At 38.0% G+C, this 19238-nt stretch overlaps 1 protein-coding gene across 2 annotated transcripts; it reads right to left on the reverse strand.

Moving 5' to 3' along the window:
• Positions 1-7517: 7517 nt before the first annotated feature.
• On the reverse strand, positions 7518-19173 carry RBM24 (RNA binding motif protein 24). Of its 2 annotated transcripts, none has more exons than XM_006909245.2 (4): positions 19002-19173; positions 17753-17876; positions 16293-16347; positions 7518-9656 (listed from the first exon to the last, which is right to left on the reverse strand). In XM_006909245.2, exons 1-4 carry the CDS (start codon positions 19167-19169, stop codon positions 9293-9295), a joined length of 711 nt encoding a protein of 236 aa, XP_006909307.1. In that variant the 5' UTR covers positions 19170-19173; the 3' UTR covers positions 7518-9292. The 2 variants fall into 2 exon arrangements, with proteins under 2 accessions (XP_006909307.1, XP_006909308.1); XM_006909246.2 differs by lacking the exon at positions 19002-19173 and adding an exon at positions 18470-18626.
• Positions 19174-19238: the final 65 nt, after the last annotated feature.

Here is a 19238-nt window from a genome sequence, read left to right on the forward strand (position 1 = left end):
TATATATAACTTGGCATAACTGAAATCATGAAAATGATTAAAATTTTATGATTACCATTGCAAATAATTTTTCTGGAATAATCGTAAGATAATTGATCTATAAAAGAGTGAAAATTTTAATTTTAAGAAACCAGTTCCCACCATTTTAGTTACTCTTACGTTATTTTATCAGAGATTTTAAAAGTCATTTATTTTCAAGAGAATGTTAGCTGCCATATACTGGATATTACACAGAAGCAAAATCCCATAAACATGTATTGTATTTAACATACCTTATTCAAAAAAAAAAGGAATGCCCAATAAAGATTAGATTTTGGTGTTGATATCATTGTAATAGGATAGTTTAGAAAACTAGTTTGGCAAAAACAAAAAACAAAAAAACAAACAAACAGGCTCTAGAAATGAAAAATAATTCCAACTTTAATTTTAAACTGTAATTTGTAGAATCTACTGGCTACATTCTTTGTCTGCCCTGGAGCTTTGAAATACTAAGCTGATTCAGTTAGATTACAAATTTTGGGGATTGCAAGATCTCAAATATGACACCGATTTATCGTTTACAGTTATAGAGCTTCTACTCTTCTAACACAAACTATTTCTATCAGGATTCAAACTGTTATCTAATTAGTAATAGCTAGAAAAGGTTTGCCCTTTGTAGCTTGGAGATTGTGTGTGTGTGTGTGTGTGTGTGTGTGTGTGTGTGTGTGTGTGTGTGTGTGTAACTGTTCTTTCTGGCAGGCTATAATCAATGCAGATTTCTACAGAATATACTCAGATGCAGTAATTGATTCCAATTGAGAAGTCAGTCAAAATGAGTAAATCCAGCTAGGATAGACCTTGCCTGTTGATTTTCTCCTCACTCTAATAATATAAACTTAAGTATATAAAAATTTCTCACTTACTTCGAGGTGTAATGGGTATGTATTTCTGTAAAATCAAGGGATTTACGTTCAATATTGGTTGATATCATTCTTTGGGATAATAATCTTAATAGCATAACAGGAATACAAAGATATTTTAACAAATATATTCCAATTTCTTGGGTTAATATGAAAGAGAACAATATTGACCAATGCCAAAGGGAAGTAGGATATTACCTAAGAAATCTGTACTGCTTGAGCATTTTTGTGAGTGAGAATAAAGGAGTGAGAACTGCCAAGCCAGGAACTCCTAGCTGTGCCTAGCAGTGTGGCATTCTGAAAATTGTCCCTCTCTGTTTTGTGAAGGTCCTTGAGCACTCATCACATAGTTCTTAAAAAATTCCCTCTCAAACTAAGATTATACTACTTCACTTAATCACTCAGAATCCATCACGTTAGGAAAATCCGGTGACCCACAGAACCATTAGAATTCTCTTATAAGAATTCTCCTAGGGAGCGACAATCACATGATTACAGAAGCTTAGAATCCACTAGAGTTACTGATAGCAAGTAAGTGAAGACAAATAGTTTCCAATATGAAATGAAATTTCTCCTCAGCTTATAGCATTTACATTTCTGTACATAATGGGATGCCAGTTAACATGTTATCCAACTGAGAGGGTGTTACATAAACTCAGCAAGGCTGTGGATACAGAGAATCTGCATTTCTAAGGGCAGAAATCTCTTATTTTGGACAATTAAGTGCCCTGTGGTTCTCTCTCATATTTCTTTGTGCAAATCTCTGGGTGTCTCATCCTTTCAGAAATGGATGGCTTGATTCATGGAGAGCAGGTTGTATGAAAGCTGAGATGAAATTTTTTCTTGATAGATTCCAAGGCTAATTTTGAAACTGCATTGTTATAATGGTTATGTTCCTTCTCCACATCAGCGTGCTGAAATGTCTCATTCTGAGAGAGCCGAAAGACAGCCATTGTGCCAAAAGTGGCAGCTGGGAAAGATTAAAAAAATATATACAGATAAAGGAAGCAAGGGCTGAGAGGTAAGAAAGACAGCTGGGAGATTTAAGGGACATGGCTTCTAAGCAGCTGAAAGAGACAGCAGACCAGGGAGAGACTGTTTGAGAGATAAGAGGCTTTGTGCATGCTGAAGAAATATGCCAAAGATGATAAGAAATGCAGCTGTTACGAAAGTGTGAATTATCAAGATTCTCGGTTTGCCTGGGACATGAAGATGTTCAACACGTGTGCTTAGGGGACAAGCATAGTGACTTCTTTTACCAGTCAGTTTCACTTTTCTAACTCCTTCCAAGTGAGCACACTGCATACCTCTCACTCAGCCATTCCCAGGCTGCTACGGCTCCTGTTTCTGGCATTACTTATCTAAGTTCTCCTTTTTTTCTATAATCTCCTCTCAGTTTTTATTGAGACAGTCAAGCTACTAATGGCAGATGACTTGAACCATATACCTTTAAAGCTACATTCTACATTTAAATACAATGTTGTTATTATTAAAATTAGCAATGTTCATTAAAAGCTTATATTTGACATTCGTTAACACAAACTGAGCTATACTCATTCAATTTTATAGTAGTTTATAATAACAAATTACGCTACTAGTATAATATTTTTTTCCCATAAAAGCACAAACGGATAGAGGTCAAGGTGATTAAGTAGTCATTATAATCCTTAGGACTATAAATAAACAAATCTTGACCATAGAAATTAAATTAAGAAGATGAGCATGGAGACCTTTATGCTACAGGATTTTTATGAAGGGTTTTAATCATGTATATAACTCGTCCCAGGGTCCTTAGATTTGGTTTGACCCCAGAGTCTATAGTACTGAAAGCATGTTGATTAAGGCATGTTGATTAGAATTTCTGAAACAGTTCCTTGTGGCATAGAAAGATGTTACTAAAATAACAGCGGCCATTAGTCTTTGGCATCAGCCAGACCTGAGTTTCAGCTCACAGTTCCACCACCTCACTTGTGACTTTAGGCAAATTCGCTAGCCTTTCTGTTAAATGAAGATAACACCAAGCCTACCGTGAGGTTGTATTTAAGATAATATATGCAGTATCTAGCATAAAGGGATGCCCAGTAAATGGAAGCCCAAACTCTAGACATTTAAAGTAAAGAAGCAAAAGATGGTAACATACAATGGAGCGTTGAGAGATAAGTGGTTTTGTGCACACCAAAGAAATATGCCAACATCAATTTGATGTTGATTATTACCAATATTCCTTTTCTAATATAGATTTCTGACACGGAATGTTTCTTTAATAGTGAAAGCAAGGACTTCAGGGAAAGCACCAAAGGATCTGTGAGGTGATGTTTTATCCTTGAGCTCTCATGGGACTTTTAGACACTTGCCTTAACTTCACATTTGCCCTGTTATACTATCCCAGTACATTATTTTTTCGTCAGGCATTGGTTTACGCCAAGCACTTTGCCAAATATGGTCAATGACAGAGCATATGGAGTGTTTCGAAAATATTATTGAAGAAGTAGGCATAGTGTGGAAAATTGGCATTAGAAAACAATTTTTTAATATGGTATCCTAGTGATAAGCAGGTACAGAAAGTACAGTTAGATGTCAGGCTGAAAGTCAAAATAGTGGATTCATCTGTGACTGGGAATGATCAAATTTGTTCCGGGCAACACCGGAGGCTTCTTTACGTCTCTTGGAATCTTCTATCCCCTTTCTTCTCAGTAAGTCATACCTATCTGCAGGAATTTTTCCTCCACTACTTCAGTGGTCACCTGCTCACATTTAATGGGAGACTAGGAACAGGGAACCAAGTTCTAAGGTTCTAAAGAACCCCAAAGCAAGCTCATGGAGTTCACTAGAAAGAGCAGTATAGTGAGGTGGTGTGCATACCAGATTTGGTTTCAGGCCATCCCACCTTGAAATCCTGGTTCTGCCCCATGCTATGACTTCCTGACTTTGGGCAGGCTGTTTATTGCCTTTGCACTCTTTTCTTGGTCTGAAAAGTGGGAACACTGTTACTTACCTCGTGTTGTTATGAAGATTAAATACAAGAAGTTGGTACATGGTAATTGGTTAGTAGTGTAGGCTTCTTCCCTTGCACCCCATCTCAAACTTTCCATTATTTTTCCAAAGGCCCATCAACAGGATTTGCCCAGTGTCAAGACAGAAGCAGTAGAGCGCATTCAAATACCGATGTTAAGAGCTGGTTTTTCTCAGCTACAAATGACATTTTAATAACGTTGAAGGAAAGTATACTGGATAACAAGGTAAATACATTTTTTGTAATCTTTCCCCTTTCTCTTCTGACTCACTTGTCTGCTTAAAATGGGAAATGACGATAGATAAAAGAATGCCAATGTCCCCTGTCCCTGGAGGCCCAAGGTCCATGAGGAAGCTCTATCTAATTCTACCAGAGGAACCATGATGGTGTATTTCTAAACATTTTAAATTACAAAGGATATACTCAATTTTTTAAAGATGTTTAAACCTCTGCAAGTTCAAAAACTCAGCTGTTGTCTTTTATTTCACTAGAAAATAGAAGAAAACCACATATCTAATTACTGTCCTTCAAATGATTCCCCCCACTGCCTATCCCCAGATGAAGTCTTCTGCAACCTAGTAAGCGACCTCTCCCTGTCTTCTTTCCGTGGCCCCCTAAGTGGCAAGCCCTTGCCTCACGTGATCTGGCTCATGTGACCCCCCACTCCATCAGCTCATTCTCTTTTGCCTATTTTTAAATGATGCTTTTGACCTTAGTGCCTCTTTTCTTCATGATTTTGTTTTACATTCTTTCATAATCCTATTTTCTCAAATTTCAAAATTCACGAAGCAAATGCAGAGTGGAAATGCATACCCTAAGACTCTCCAAAGGTATCTGCTATATCTTTCACCTCATCTGAGGCACCTACAGTACAGGTGGCAGAACTAGGAATCAGAGTAGAAAGTAAACAAGTTCATACTTGGTTGAGATTGTCAGATGAACATAGTTTAAAAATAGAGCTAAAACACAACTTTCTACTTGGCAATACTATGTTTTTGAATTTAAAACTCATTTTTGGAAGTCAGTTTCAGATATTTGCCCTTTTATGAACATATTATCTGAGGTATTAGATGAACAGAGATAACAATTGGCACTCAATCTGTTATAATGTAATCAGAATCAACTCTAAATAGTGGCAAAGTGGAAAACAATACACACTCTCCAACTCACTTAAAGTATATGAATAGCTTAGTGGTAGCACTTTAGATGTAAAAAAAAAAAAAACCACACACACACACACACGCACACACACGCAAAACAATAACAACGGCATTCATCTCCTAGGAGAAAAAGTGACTGGAGAGAAAGAGACTATAGACTTTTTTTCTGAAGAAGTTGGTCAAGAACGACCAAATACTGTTCAACAGAATTAACTTATGACACCAAAGTTATCAATGTGTACTATTTTTCTTATCTAAAATTTCTAAGTGCTAATATATGTATTGCGTGATTTGATTTATGACTGAGATTTCAAAGTGGGCAATTTTAATGACTTAGGTAAAAAATTATTGAACTTCTAAAATTCAACTTAGAACAAATACCCAAAATGAAGTCTCTGCTGTGCCAAGTGCTTAAGCAAAACAAGTTAGAATTTCCATGGAAACGGCCTGGAACTCTCGAAGGAGAAGAGAGGACAAAAGTAAGCATGAAAATGCATTTATTTATTTTTTGGTACCTTTTCACCTCTGCCCCTCCAAACCTCAGGCTGCCATCTTAATGAATGCTTTCAAGCCTCAGAGAGAATTAAGAAGAACACTATTTGACAGGAGTGAGGAAGGGACTAAATATAGTTTCCCTGCAAGAGAAATGTATTCCATAATCTTCTCATCTCTTCCTTCCCCTATCTGGGCAATCTCCGTCTTTCAATGTTATTTTTATGCTGCCCGTGTTGTACAGCAAGTTTAGCTGTTACTTGGTTGGAGCAGGATAAGGATAGCATCCTGAGATACAACTTTGACCTCTTTTGGAAAGATCATTTAATATGAGACAATTGAGATCAATTTCCAAATAATATTGTATATATTCCCTTAGTATAATTTCCATCTGCTTAATACTCTAGAATTTCTAAAATGCTCTCATATCAATGAATTCATTTAGCTAGTACAGTCTGAGAAATAAACAAAGCAACTATGTTGGGTACCATCAATTCACATTTACCAGGGTAGAGGGTTTCAAGATCACTTTGCTGGTAAGTGAAGAACTTAGTCAGCTCTTTGGACCTCAGATGTATTGCTTTTTCTAACTCTGCGAAGACAGCTAGGCTGCCTGACCAATGTGGACGTTATGATTACTATCCTTTATTAGATATTAAGAAATTTTATTTTTAGAAATATGTTTTAGCATTATTGAAAACCTCCTCCCCTCTACAACTGCTAATATTAATATTATATAGATCAGGAAATACTCGAAGAAAGCTACAGCCTTCTGGCTTTCCCAAGTACGACTATTTTTGACAAGATTTTCCCAGAACTGTTTGACCTATTTTTAATTGATAAATCAAATAATGTTTCATTTTAAAGTTCAGCAATCAATATATGGCTCCTTGAGAACAAAAGTGAGCTTGCATAAATCCGAAACGTTAAATATGGAACATGTCCTTTAATATAATTATTGATGCATTGACTGAATTAAATAGCTGAGAAATTTCTTGATCCAAGATAACATTGTGGGCTACAATAATCTCTCTATCTAGGGTTAAGCTGGTATTTATTTTTCTTTGGAAAATTAAAGGCAATTAAAATTTGAGATCATGATGGTTCTAAATAGGTGATAGTTATCATAAAGTAGAAAGCATGATGGAATCTGATACGACAGCTTTCCACTGCTTGTAATTTTTGAAAATTAATGGAGTTAATAAAAGTATATCATGGATTTCGGAAATAGTAAGATCAATAGATCAACAAACCATCCATTCCATAATTAACATAACATATACACTTTTAAGACGATATGACATTTGATGTTCTAATATGCACCTTATTAAATACTGACACATCATTGTGGACGAAAATTAAAAAATTAAAACATCCCAATAAGTGACTTGCTTTTTGGTTAGCTTTCACTATAGGGCATTAAAACAACTACTACTGGTGATCATTTATCGAGAGCTTAGTATATACTTGGCTCTATGCCAAACAGTTAATATACTCTATATAATATTTAAATAACCATGTGAGTCAGGTATTGTTCCAACATGATAGATGAGGAATCAATAAAAACCTCACCTAAAAAGTGAATTACAAAAAGCGACTTGCTCCATTCGCATTGCTAGAAAGTACTAGAGTTTAGCGTCAAACCACCGTTCCCCTTGCCCCAGCTTCAGATCGACGGATCCCCTCTGTAGCCCACTCCTTTCAAGCAGTCTTCAGTTAACCAATTTTCAGTGACATGAAGGGTCCTTTAGGGTTCACTTTAGGACCTATAGCATTTGCTCAATATAAGGTAGATATTGAGTTAATGAAATTACTTTAAAAGGTATAAAAATAGGGTGTCTGAGAAGCTTTCTGCTCACTGAAAATGTCACATGTAAATCATGGCCGTTAACTCTAGTTAAAAAGAGAGATCATTCTATCTTTAAGACAAAATTAGAAACAATCAGTGCAACAGAAGTTTTTAAAAATTATATTTAATACAAGTGAATAGATTAGAAGATCTGAAATGTTATAAAGCAATATACATAATGAATAAATAATCTGCACAGGAGAGTCATGTCTACATTACATAACACTGTCTAGTATGGGAATACTTAAAGTAAATCCAGTGATAATGGAGAAAGTCCATAAAAATGCTAACCTGTCTTCCCTTGTATGAAATTGTTCAAGTATAAAAATCCAATACAGTGTAAAATAGTATTCAATTTAGTTTAAGAATAAAAATTGCAAGTATTGCAGTTTCAGAAGAAAAATGTAAAGCAGCATTTTAAAACTACATAAACTACATACGAATAGTGTTAAACTAATGAAGTACCAATAAATGAGATCTACATGAGCAAAAATCAGAAAAAGAAGCATGAAACTAGATATATCCTGTTAAAAAAACTCTAAAAACTAAAATGTGTTAATGTAAGAGTACTCTCTTATACAGTGCACATATGAATTTAAATAAATCCAAGTCAACATCTTTAGTTGAACAGGTTAATATTTAATATGCTACAGCTAGACCTACTAAATAATTTATGCCATGAGATGAATACATAATTTTACAGTGTCACATCTAAAGTTCCTTTCTTTAGAGTGCAGCATAGTAAAACTTAAAAATAAATATCTTAAATAGCATTACTATTAAGGCACAGTATAAACCACATTATCATTACCTCTGAAGAACTGTAATCTCAGTAACTTTGTTGTCGCATGTACTGTATTCACTAATAAATAGTTTTAAATAGGACTCTGAAATAGATACTAAAAAGTGTAAAATTATTTAAAAAGGGGAAAAAAATAAATGTCCTTAAGACAGTTCTTAAGGGTTTAGAGTCTGCAAACTTTGCCTGCCTTTAATCATAAGCCACGAGTCGACACAATAAATAGAAAGAGAAGGCTGTTGTAGTAAAAGCCTGATCCTATTTCAGAATCAGAATTGCTGACACCAGCAGATACAAGTTTCCCAAAATTGAAACAGGATGGGGAGAGGGATTAGAATGTGACAAGCTCATCAAACAAGCACAAGTGATGTGTTCTTTCCAGAACTGTGTGTGTTATTGATTGTCTGTACAGCTGTTGCACCCATTAATTCCACATCACTTGTTCCACAGTCCCACTCATCCACAGGATAGATGAGAAAATAGCTTTGGTGCCTGTCCACCATTTTACCCACTGCCACACTCCTACATTGATTGTTCGATGCCCGTTTTTGAGAGTAAGAACATTACCTTCTTACTTGAAAAAGTTCTATAGGCCATAGTGACTGTTAAAAATGACAATCAGTGCTTTCACCATTTTGCTTTTTTAAAAAAAATCTTCTTTTAAATGTAATTCAAGCTACATATTGCTCACTCTGTATTCCCTGGTTCAACTAGATTCAAATAGCATTTTCTAACTTGTAAAAGGCAGTTTGCTTCCCTGATACTATAAAAAGAGCAAAAATAAAAATCCCATTATAAAAGTGAAGTTCCATTGTTACTCCTGTCATCATTCCCTAGAGGCCTTTCATTTACTCAGGCTCTTTGGACTGGTTTCCAAAACTGCGCCCACCGCCCTCACTCTCACCTCTTTCTCATCTAGACACTACTGGAGTATAAAAAAAATAATAATTCTGTTTCACAATAGCATAGCTTTTTTTCTTTTTAAAGCTGTTAAGTCAATGTTAACTCTCTTATTAGCTACTAAAAATTGGAAAATTGGAGGGAAAGACAAAACAATTCAACTTTGATCAGATGGCTGGTCTACTGCATTCGGTCTGTTTGCAGCTGCTGAGGCTGATATTGGCCGAATGCTGCGGCGGCGGCAGCTGCTGCAGCGGCGGCAGCAGCTGTCCCAGGTGCCGCCGCGGTGATTGGCTGCTGCACCGCGTAGCCGTAGCCCCCAGCGGTGACGTATCCCGCAGCAGCTGGAGAGGCCGCGTAGGGGTACTGGTCATAGGCGGCGGCGGCGGCAGCGGCAGCAGCTGCCGCTGAGTATTGTGCGTACGCGGCTCCAGTGTAATCAATGTAAGGTGTGGTGGAGGCAGCAGCTGCGGTCGGCTGGACGTGTGGAATGACCACTCCAGGCTGCACGAAAGCCTGCGGATAGACATAGTGGGCAGGTATCCTGTTGAGAAACGGAAAACAAAGTCAGGCAGCAGTTGCCTCCTATCTGTAGCACTGCTTGTTCAGAGATAAGACAAACTCAAATTTAGTGGTTATTATGAGCATAGGGTTGCCACAATATCTACTTTCCAGTGGTCCCTGAAAGTACTCTGGCAGTAGCCAAAGTCAGGGAGTGCCCCCAAAGGAAATAATGTGAACGACAAAAATATGATGATACCCTCCCTTCTCAAATTTTTGTTTATGATCATTTAGAACCAATAGATACCATTTAGTAAACGTTTGGAAAAGAAATCAAGGTTCATGAGGGCTACGCACATAAGAGGTATTTCAGAAATGCTTGATTGATCAAGACTAGAAACTTTTGTAATGAGTTCACGAAACAAAACTGTTTAGCCAATACAGAAAAATTCTTAGCCGTGAATACAGGACTGAAAAGGTAATTCGTGATCATTCCATACTGTAGGGGTAATGGCTGGTTTGTCAAAACTAAAATAAATTCCAACAAAATCCATATGTTTATTATCATGGCAACCCTACTTGAAATTGCTATGCAGACTCAGCACACATTAATCTCTCTGCAACCTCAGTCACCCTTATTAAAAATAATAATAAAAAAAGAAGCAGGCGACAAAATAAAAAAGGAGTTTAAAAGTTCACAAGTGTGGTAAACACAGCAGAATCACACTTCTCAAACGAACTGTAGTGCAGCTCACTCTATCACAAGAGGCTGTTGTGGGAAGCTACAGAAATGCTATTAACATTCATGGCAGTGACTCCCAAAGAGATGTGCAGCACGCTTTTTGTCTTTCTTTCTTTCTTTTTCTCCATAAAATTCATAAGGACACAAGGTCAATCAAACCTGTTTGACTATCAGGCAACTGAAGGTCAGCCAGCTTGTTTATCTCTATGCAAGACAGACAGAAGGGGTTTTGGGGAAATGATGAGGTTAAGGGAAAAGGTAGGGACAGGGAAATACAACTAAATATTTCCAAAATTAATAAAACTTAAAAGGTTTACATAATAATGAGTAAGGAAACATTTTTTTTTTTTGCACATCTAGTAACTCTTTTTTAGCCTTCAAATCAACAGAAATAGATTTATTAGCATATCTGTTTTAAATCCGCCCTACGAGTAGATATTTTACATGAATCAATGCTATTATTATGTATTATCCTGCAAAAGTTCAAGAAAGTGAAACACAACTGAATACCTTTTAAAATTATACATTCAGAGATCACATACAAAACACATTCCAATGACTTTACTTAAATGTTAATTTTGTTAATTAAATCACAAGAGGTATTTTTAAAAACCCGTGCATCTCAGTTCTCACTCTTGCAATTCATTACTGCCCATTTAAAACACTACCATGAATAACTGATTTCATCTTTCTTTAAAACAATCTCCAACAAAACCTCCATATTTAAAAAAATGACACTATAATGCCATCTGGTTGTTGGCAAAGCCAATGTTTAAGAAGTACAAATAACAATCTTAAAATTTTAAAGAACTCAAAACAGAAAACTTCACATTTAGTTATTCCAAAACATAGATTTTGCTTTGCCTTTTCAGACTTTTACTGAAAACACTCATTAATGAACATCCATGGAAAAGATGAATTTATCACAGAGGGTAGTGAACTTTGACCCCAATGATAAAAATACACCCAATTTTACTAGACTTGTAGATTTTTCCCAGTGCCAGGAGAAACCACGTCATCAAGGGTTTCTCAGGACACTCAGAAACATTCTGAATTGCTTGTCAGACACCAGACACATGGTCATGCACACACTCAAAACTTTTCTGCAGGTCAGGTGACTGGTTCACTCACAGCAACAGGTGTGGCTTTATGAAACACTGTCCTTGGAGGCTGTCGTGTCCACAATGTGTGGACATGGCTAAGAGAGCCTACACTCATGCCAGTTTACATGTGGTGATGGACAGCAGAGGCTGCAGCCGGGCTATTTTTGATCCTGTCATGCGACAAGGGTTTCCAGTGGGTAAAATGTCTTTATAAGGCCAAAGTAAAACATTTATCAGCTGCAAAGTCCAGCCAGTATGAATCTCACTGATATGGAAACATTAACCCCTGTACTCCCACAGTTTTAAGGACAACATGATTGTTGCTAGGTTTGTATCTCTGAATAAAGGTGTTAACTGAAAATAAATTTAGCTTACAAAAAGGCAGGATAAAGTGTGTGTGTGTGTGTGTGTGTGTGTGTGTAAAGAATGCATTAAAAGGTAGGTGGGGTTGCTTACAGGACTCTTGTCTCTGCATTTATTTTACATTAATAGTTTTCATTTGATAATGCCAATCTATGAAAGCATAAAGTTCCTTGGAACATCAGAATCCTACATGAAGTCTGGTAAAGGTTAGGAAGATGTCTGGAGGACAAATGAAATCCCGGAGTCCTTTAAGGCTCAGTGAAAGGAGAACCCAGAAGACCTCGGAAAGCCTAAAATATCTCAGTTCAGGAAGGAAGGCAGAGTTGGACTAAAGGGTATGGTGGCACTTCTAAAGCAATTTCTGCATTAGGAATTCTTTTAATAATCTAAGGAACCCATTAAGGCAATTTGGGAGTCTCCCTCCTACCAGATATCGATCAACGTCCTTTCCCTCAATTAATCATAGAATGTACACACCTAGCAGTTACGAAAGCACAAAAACAAGACAGATATTTTGGGCAATTTTCAAAGAAAATTTACCACATTTTCCTTTTCTTCCTATCTCTTCAGGTCCTTCTGCCATCTCTTTGTGACTTTTGATATTCTAACTGGTTTCCTCTTCCAGTCTATCATAAAACTGCAGACAAAGTCTTCATCTCATTTGCTTGTTCAAAGTAACCTATGGCCCCTAATATCATACCAAATTAAGTATAAAATTTTATTAACTTCGGTATGCTAGGCCCTTTAGGCTTCTGACTCAAAAATACTTCTTCCAGTATAACTTTCCACCTTTCCTTGAACCCAGGTCAGCTGGGTTCCTCAATGTTTCTAGGACATACCATACATTCCTAGGTCCTCGCCTTTATTCTTGCCGTCCCTTTGCCAGTGATGCCAATCCTTGTTCCATCTCTATCTCTTGAAATCCAAATCTGAGCCACTGCAGCTCCCACACTTACTACATGTAGAGCCTTCAGAAATGTGCTTCGCCTTTTAGTCTCACATATTTCTCATATGTGAAATGAACCTAATATTTCCACCCCTGAATTGCTGTGCATTAAATAAAATTATGTGAAGAGCCTACAATGATGGATAAGTAAGTACTCAATACAAGAGTTCCTCATCCTCCACCATCCTTTACAATCCGAGCCACACTTACTACATGTAGAGCCTTCAGAAATGTGCTTCGCCTTTTAGTCTCACATATTTCTCATATGTGAAATGAACCTAATATTTCCACCCCTGAATTGCTGTGCATTAAATAAAATTATGTGAAGAGCCTACAATGATGGATAAGTAAGTACTCAATACAAGAGTTCCTCATCCTCCACCATCCTTTACAATCTAGGTCAGCTCCCACCTCCTTCGTGAAGACTTCCTGGATCCCACCATCCTGATGTCTCTCTTCTTTATCTGAAGACGAAGGAACAGCCCTTATGGGTGCTTGTCAGTTTTCTTAGTAGATTACAGCTTGACAGAGAGGCAAGAACATAGCTTTCGAGGTCAGGAAAACCATGATTACGAACCTAGAACCAGACTCTATCACTTACGAGCCCTGGGGGAAGTTAGTGGACATTATAATACCTTGTACAGTGTTAACACAACTAACATGAAACTTAGCACTTAAAGCTGTACTGAGTAAATGTTTGTCTTTTCAACCTGATCTAAACTAGCCTAGAATTTTCTCTTCACACTCTCTTCTCCAAGATCCACACTCTTTTCTCCAAGGTTTCAATAAAAATTGCCTCTTTCATACATAAAATATTTATAAGATATTGTTCAGCAAATCCACAAGTTTCTATACATCTTCTCACTGTGTTACATTAGAAATTCCTTCAGGCCAAAGTTTTCTCTTTAATTTGGGGGCCATTTAAGGACCACATTTTTTTTAAAAAAAATAGTTTAGTTACTAGAATTTCAACCAAGTCAAGTAAAATTAAAAATTCTCAAACTTCTTTCCAGGCCTAAAATAAGAACATGTGTCATTCAAATAGAATTTAGGATGACCAGGTGTGATTTGTTAGGTACAGACTCTGGGAATTAGAGCAGTGTTGAGAAACACTTAAAAAAGAAAGAGAAGGCTTGCTTGGTCCATCTGGAATGCTATCTATTTTTAATAAGAATCTCAAGTTCAAACAATTTATGCAAACAGTAATAATCACCATCCTTTATAAAGACAGCTAATATTAAAAGGGATGAAAAACAAAAGGTTACTATCAAAACGTGTTTGATTTAAAATTTCTGTATGACACAGTTTACTCTGGTCGTTCTTATTTTCCTCATGCTACAAGAACTACGACAACCAGTCCAGATCTCTATATCTAGCTCTCAAGACCCTCCATAAACATTATTCACGCACTGCGTCTTTTCTCCTCTGTGCCTTTGCTTATGCTCACTTCATCCCACACCCTTCAGACATGTCCATTCTTCCTGTTACCTGTCCAAGAGCTAGCAATTGGTTCAAGTCTAGTTCAAGTCCCCACACAGCCTAGTTCAACTCCTCCAACTCACCTATATTGTTGCTATTCTGAGTTCCTATTGTATTGAAAACAATACCAAATAATTTAGCAATAAAATTCCCAACTGGTTTGTGTTAGTTTTGCTTCTCAAACTAAAGCGCAATGTCCTCATTTTGTATCACCCCTGGCACAGAGAAAAATTAACACATGCTAATACCTGTTGATTGATTTAGTTGTATAACTGTTTAAGGATTATTAGTGTGAGATCATGACTAAATTCACCATCGCTTCTTAAGATATATGTTATCTTCCCCAATCCCTCCTTAAACATATTATAGACCAATGAGGCGGGGGGCGGGGCGGATCCAAGAAATAATTGGACTCATTAACTTACTAATTACTGTCGGTATCCAGGATGGTTTGGATGGGGCACTGATAAATAGCTATGAATATATGAGCATTAGCTTGTTGAACCATAATTCAAAATAAGTCCTTTTAATCATATTAGACAGAAGACTCTTTTGCAGTTTAAAATAATAAGAGTTGGCAGTAAGAGTGAGATATTGGTATGTTAAAGGGAGGATTATATGCAGGTATTCACGGAAGATATAATTTGACTCTTCCAAGTCAAAATATTATTACTCTTTCTGCGTCTAATCTTAGAGACACGTAAGGTAGATATCTGTCTATATAGATAGAATCCAACCTTCTAGGTTACACATATAGATGTTTAGGAGCTAAGCTAAAGAAGAAATTATTGCTGAGGATAAAACATTTATGAACAGTTAGAATATTTGAAAAGGATGTTTAAATCTCTGGCATTAGAGTTACAGCAACGTTGATCATGTAAAATACAGCCAAAACAGACTCTAAGTGTTCAGAATAAATTTAAGCGGTGGGAGATCTCCCACCCATACCATGTCTGAATGGAAAGAAAATAAAGGAGCTCAAATAAGGAAAGCGGGTAATCACAGAACCCAGAGGTAACACAAATATGAGCAGGCTGTTCACCTGAGTTAGGTTTGAAGAGTGTAAGTTAGTGCTACTCTACTCCAAAGATTGGCTAGTGTTAATGAAATCTGATGAGAGTTGTTGAGCCTTTAAATTAGAAGGCCTAAAAGTAGACACACATTGCAAAAGAAAAAACCCCATTCCCAGAAAACTCCCCAGTGAAACAGAAACTTAGGACATGCAAGCGATGTATCTGTATTCTTACAGAGGGAAATCACACAATTTAGCACTCACTACAAAAATATGGTTAAATGGAAGTCACAGGCTACAGCTTAAAAGCAAGAAAAAAAGAGAGGCCCTTTGCTTCCCATGGCAAAGTCAAAAGTCAACACTCCTCACCACCACCACCAAAACCAAAACACAAAGAGCCCCTTCCCCGAGGAAAAGAAAACACTTTCACTACAGCTCTTTTCAATTAAGTAAAAAGCACACAGTTTAGCTATCAACACCACTTCATTACTGTAATAAATAAAATAAAGCACACGGAAGTCTATTGACTATTGTGAAAAATAAAACAACACCAACATCCATGCATCGTTAATCACCATCTGAGCTTGTGTGTCTGAGTCTACTGGTTACAGAGTTTAATTCCAAACAGAACTATTCCACCTCTTATCATCGTATCCTTCTGATCAGTTAGCTTAACTGTATACGAGCCCTGTCAGGTTAGAAAGAGATAAATAAAATTGAGTCAAGTTGAACAGTAGTAATGGTGTTGGGATACAATTGTCTTGTACACAAGTCATACCTGGTATTTTTGTTTTGTTTTGTTTTGTTAATCATAAGCTCAAAATTTGTCTGTTTTGGAGGCTGCATACTTGGTCAGATAACTTGACTCATCTAAAAATATTTATATTATCAGCATTAAAAATACATGAACATATATAAATATGTATAACCAGGAACATTCTATGACATGATGGTCTTGTCTGTACATAACAAAGAAGCAAGTTAACAAATGATAGCCATATTGAAACTTAGGAGGGCCTGATTAGTTGACTTACCCAAAAGGTCTTTGTATAAGGGCTGGATGAAGTTGTTGAACACCAAAGGCAAAACCTAACAACAAAACATACCACATTCTCTATTTGTGCATGGTAAGGCATTTATAACTCCTACATATAAAATACAATCACAACTTTCGCTTAAAAAAGATAACCATTCTTTTGATATTTTAGAGAAGATATATTTTTTAAAAAGTCATTTTTATTAATGTTATTGCTGATCCAAATAAAAATTTTAATAGACTATAAGTGGGAACTAAATATTATCTGCAAAGTTTAGTTGACAAACATAGAACAAGACCTTAGAAAATTAGACCAGGAAAAAATTACCATGGAATGAAACCAAGAACAATAGGACTTGATAATGAAGTTACATGTGACAAATATTCCTGCAATTCTGAATCACGAACTATAAAAAGTCTTCGTAATTTGGAACATTCTGGAATGCTTTGGACAATGGTTTGAAAGGTTATGGATTTTGCAGATTACAATATAAAAATTCATAAAAACAAACTCTCCTTTTCTGGATAGTATACACACAGTATATCAGACAAATACACGTTTTTTAATGTTCATAGATATCTGCACGCACACTTTCTTGACAATCTACTTTCCTAGTAAATCTGTTTGGATGGAAGTGTCAACCTCTTTCCAAAATTTCAGATGGAAAGACTTAAGAGTAAAGAGTATATGATTTAATCAAACTTGCTTACCCGAGAAAAAATTACATTTGTTCAACAGTCAACTCTTAATTATTTGCGCTAATTGCAAAGGGTAGTGTTGTAAATAATGCAAAATTATGCTCCTTTTTAGGCGATTGATAGCTATGTGACTTTAGAGTAAACCACTTCTCATTTCGAAGCGTCAGTTTCTTCATCTGTAATGTGAGGGTCCTGGAGTATGTGAAATTGCTCTATTTTCTTCAAGTACTAATATTTCTGTGATTTTATGTGAAATATTTACCATCCAGATACCCCCACCCCTACCCCTGTGCTTCTCTTGGGTCAGTGTTCAAGCCTGAGTGCCTGCTTTCAGCACAGGGCAACTGGTGGTAAAAGGAGAGAACACTAAGTTAGGAAGTATGGAGTTGACAAATTTGGCCCATATAATCCTCATGAGTTATCTATAAGTGACTAAAAATTGGAAAATGGAGAGGGGACTATGACTGTATGTCATATAGGAAATGGGTGAGTAAAGCCTAAGTCTGAGTATATAGAAACTGTCCCGAACCCCAAGATCTATTTTCCCACACAGGCACATTTCAAGTCCTTAAAGGACTATTTATAATTCTCATTTATTTATCTTCGATGCCTTGGTAGAATAACCAGCCGTGGTTCAATTATACTAAACACATCTACAGGTTCTCGTGGAACCAGTGTCTTCCGAATCAGGGAATCATTTATTCAGAAGTGGGGGTCTCTCATGGGAAGGAGTGGTAGGGAAGGACCCCTGTTTCTCACCTGGTTGCATGATCCTTGGCTTTGCTCCCAAGTATGCCAGATTCACGTTGGCCTTCCTGCCATCAATGATGGGGTTGGGATCCTTGCAGGCTCTTTCTGCAGCAGCCCGGTCAGCCATGGTGACCTTAGCAACATACATACACAGATATACATACAAAGCTCTAAATCAACCCTTGAAGGAAACCAGAATCACATTGGAAAAGTCATTCATGATAAAACTAAGGGGGAGGACATAGTTCTTAAACTTTTTCTTTCTTTTCTTTTTGTTTTTTGTTCCCCCACCCCCAACTTATTCCTTGATCCCCCATCCAAAGAGAAAAAAAAAAAAAAACAACAGAAAGGAAGAAGGAAGGACCCCCTCCCCACCCACACACTCCCACTCTAAAGTCTTAAGGGTGCTAGTAGGGCCTAGCAAAAATATGGAAGCCTAAATTCTGTCTTAGAACTCCTCCCCAGAATGCCGCCCCCACCCCAGGTCTCTACCCTGTCTGAGAGGCACTGTTTGTTTTAAAAAAAGTCCAGCCTCACATTCGTCTGTGCTCCCAACCACCCCCAAACACTCCCCCAACGACAATAGCTATTGTCCTACTCTGGGGCTCCCAGCTCTTGGGCAGCTGAATTTGCACGCTTAAATCTCCAGGAAGCTGAGTATGCTCTCTTTCAGTTCGGGAAAGAGAAATAGAAACATATTTTAAAAAAACAACAACAACAACCCACCTTTGCAATTAAAAATCGGGGGTAGGAGCTAGCATAAGGAGAGGAGCCCTAGACCTCCTGGGTGCCCCCTCCCCATCCCAGCCGGAACGCCAGAAGACACATTTTTACAAAGCAACAACAGCGCGTTTAATGACCGGCCTCCAACCCGGGAATGCAACACTATGGGGCTGCGGCTCCTCCTTTCCAACCCTCCGCACCCCCAAATCCAGCAGTCGTTACAGTTCTCTCCTTCCACCCCTGCTCCGCCTGTCCCCCAATACCGCATCGCGCTCAGTCCCCTCGGAACCCCGCTATGCAGGAGCCGGCCCTCTCCAGCTCCGCGCGAAAACTTTCAGTTCTGCCTGGGGCAGAAGGGGCAGCGCCGCTCACGCCCGCGGGGTTCCTCGCACCGTCACGCCGAGCCCCAAACTCCGACCCCCGAGGCTAAGCGCCATTGTCTCTCCCTCCCCTGTGGTCCTCGGTTTCTCCGTGGGGCTCTTGGTCGCCCCCCTCTGCTTCCTCTCCCAATCCCCCCCGCATCCGCGCAACTTACAAATCCGTAGCCCCGGGACTTGCCCGTCTGCCGGTCGGTGATGACCACCGCCTCCTCGATCTCGCCGAAGACCTCGAAGTACTTGCGCAGGCTGGCGTCGGTGGTGTGGTAGGGCAGACCCCCGACGAAGATCTTGGTGTACGTCGTGTCCTTCTGAGTCGTGTGCATCTTCGCGCCCGCCCCGCGGCTCGGGCTCCGGCTGCGGCTGCGGCTGCGGCTGCGCCTCCTCCTCCGGCT

The sequence above is a fragment of the Pteropus alecto genome, unplaced genomic scaffold (assembly GCF_000325575.1).
Source record: "Pteropus alecto unplaced genomic scaffold, ASM32557v1 scaffold121, whole genome shotgun sequence".
NCBI lineage: Eukaryota > Metazoa > Chordata > Mammalia > Chiroptera > Pteropodidae > Pteropus > Pteropus alecto.

Bases quoted from the DNA above. Each gene is read 5' to 3' on its own strand.
- RBM24 (XM_006909245.2), bottom strand. From the start codon at position 19,169: ATGCACACGACTCAGAAGGACACGACGTACACCAAGATCTTCGTCGGG. The intron at 17,877-19,001 runs GTAAGTTGCGCG...TATGTTGCTAAG, and splicing joins AGTCCCGGGGCTACGGATTT to GTCACCATGGCTGACCGGGC. The intron at 9,657-16,292 runs GTAAGTCAACTA...GTTTCTCAACAG, and splicing joins CTTATACAAAGACCTTTTGG to GATACCTGCCCACTATGTCT.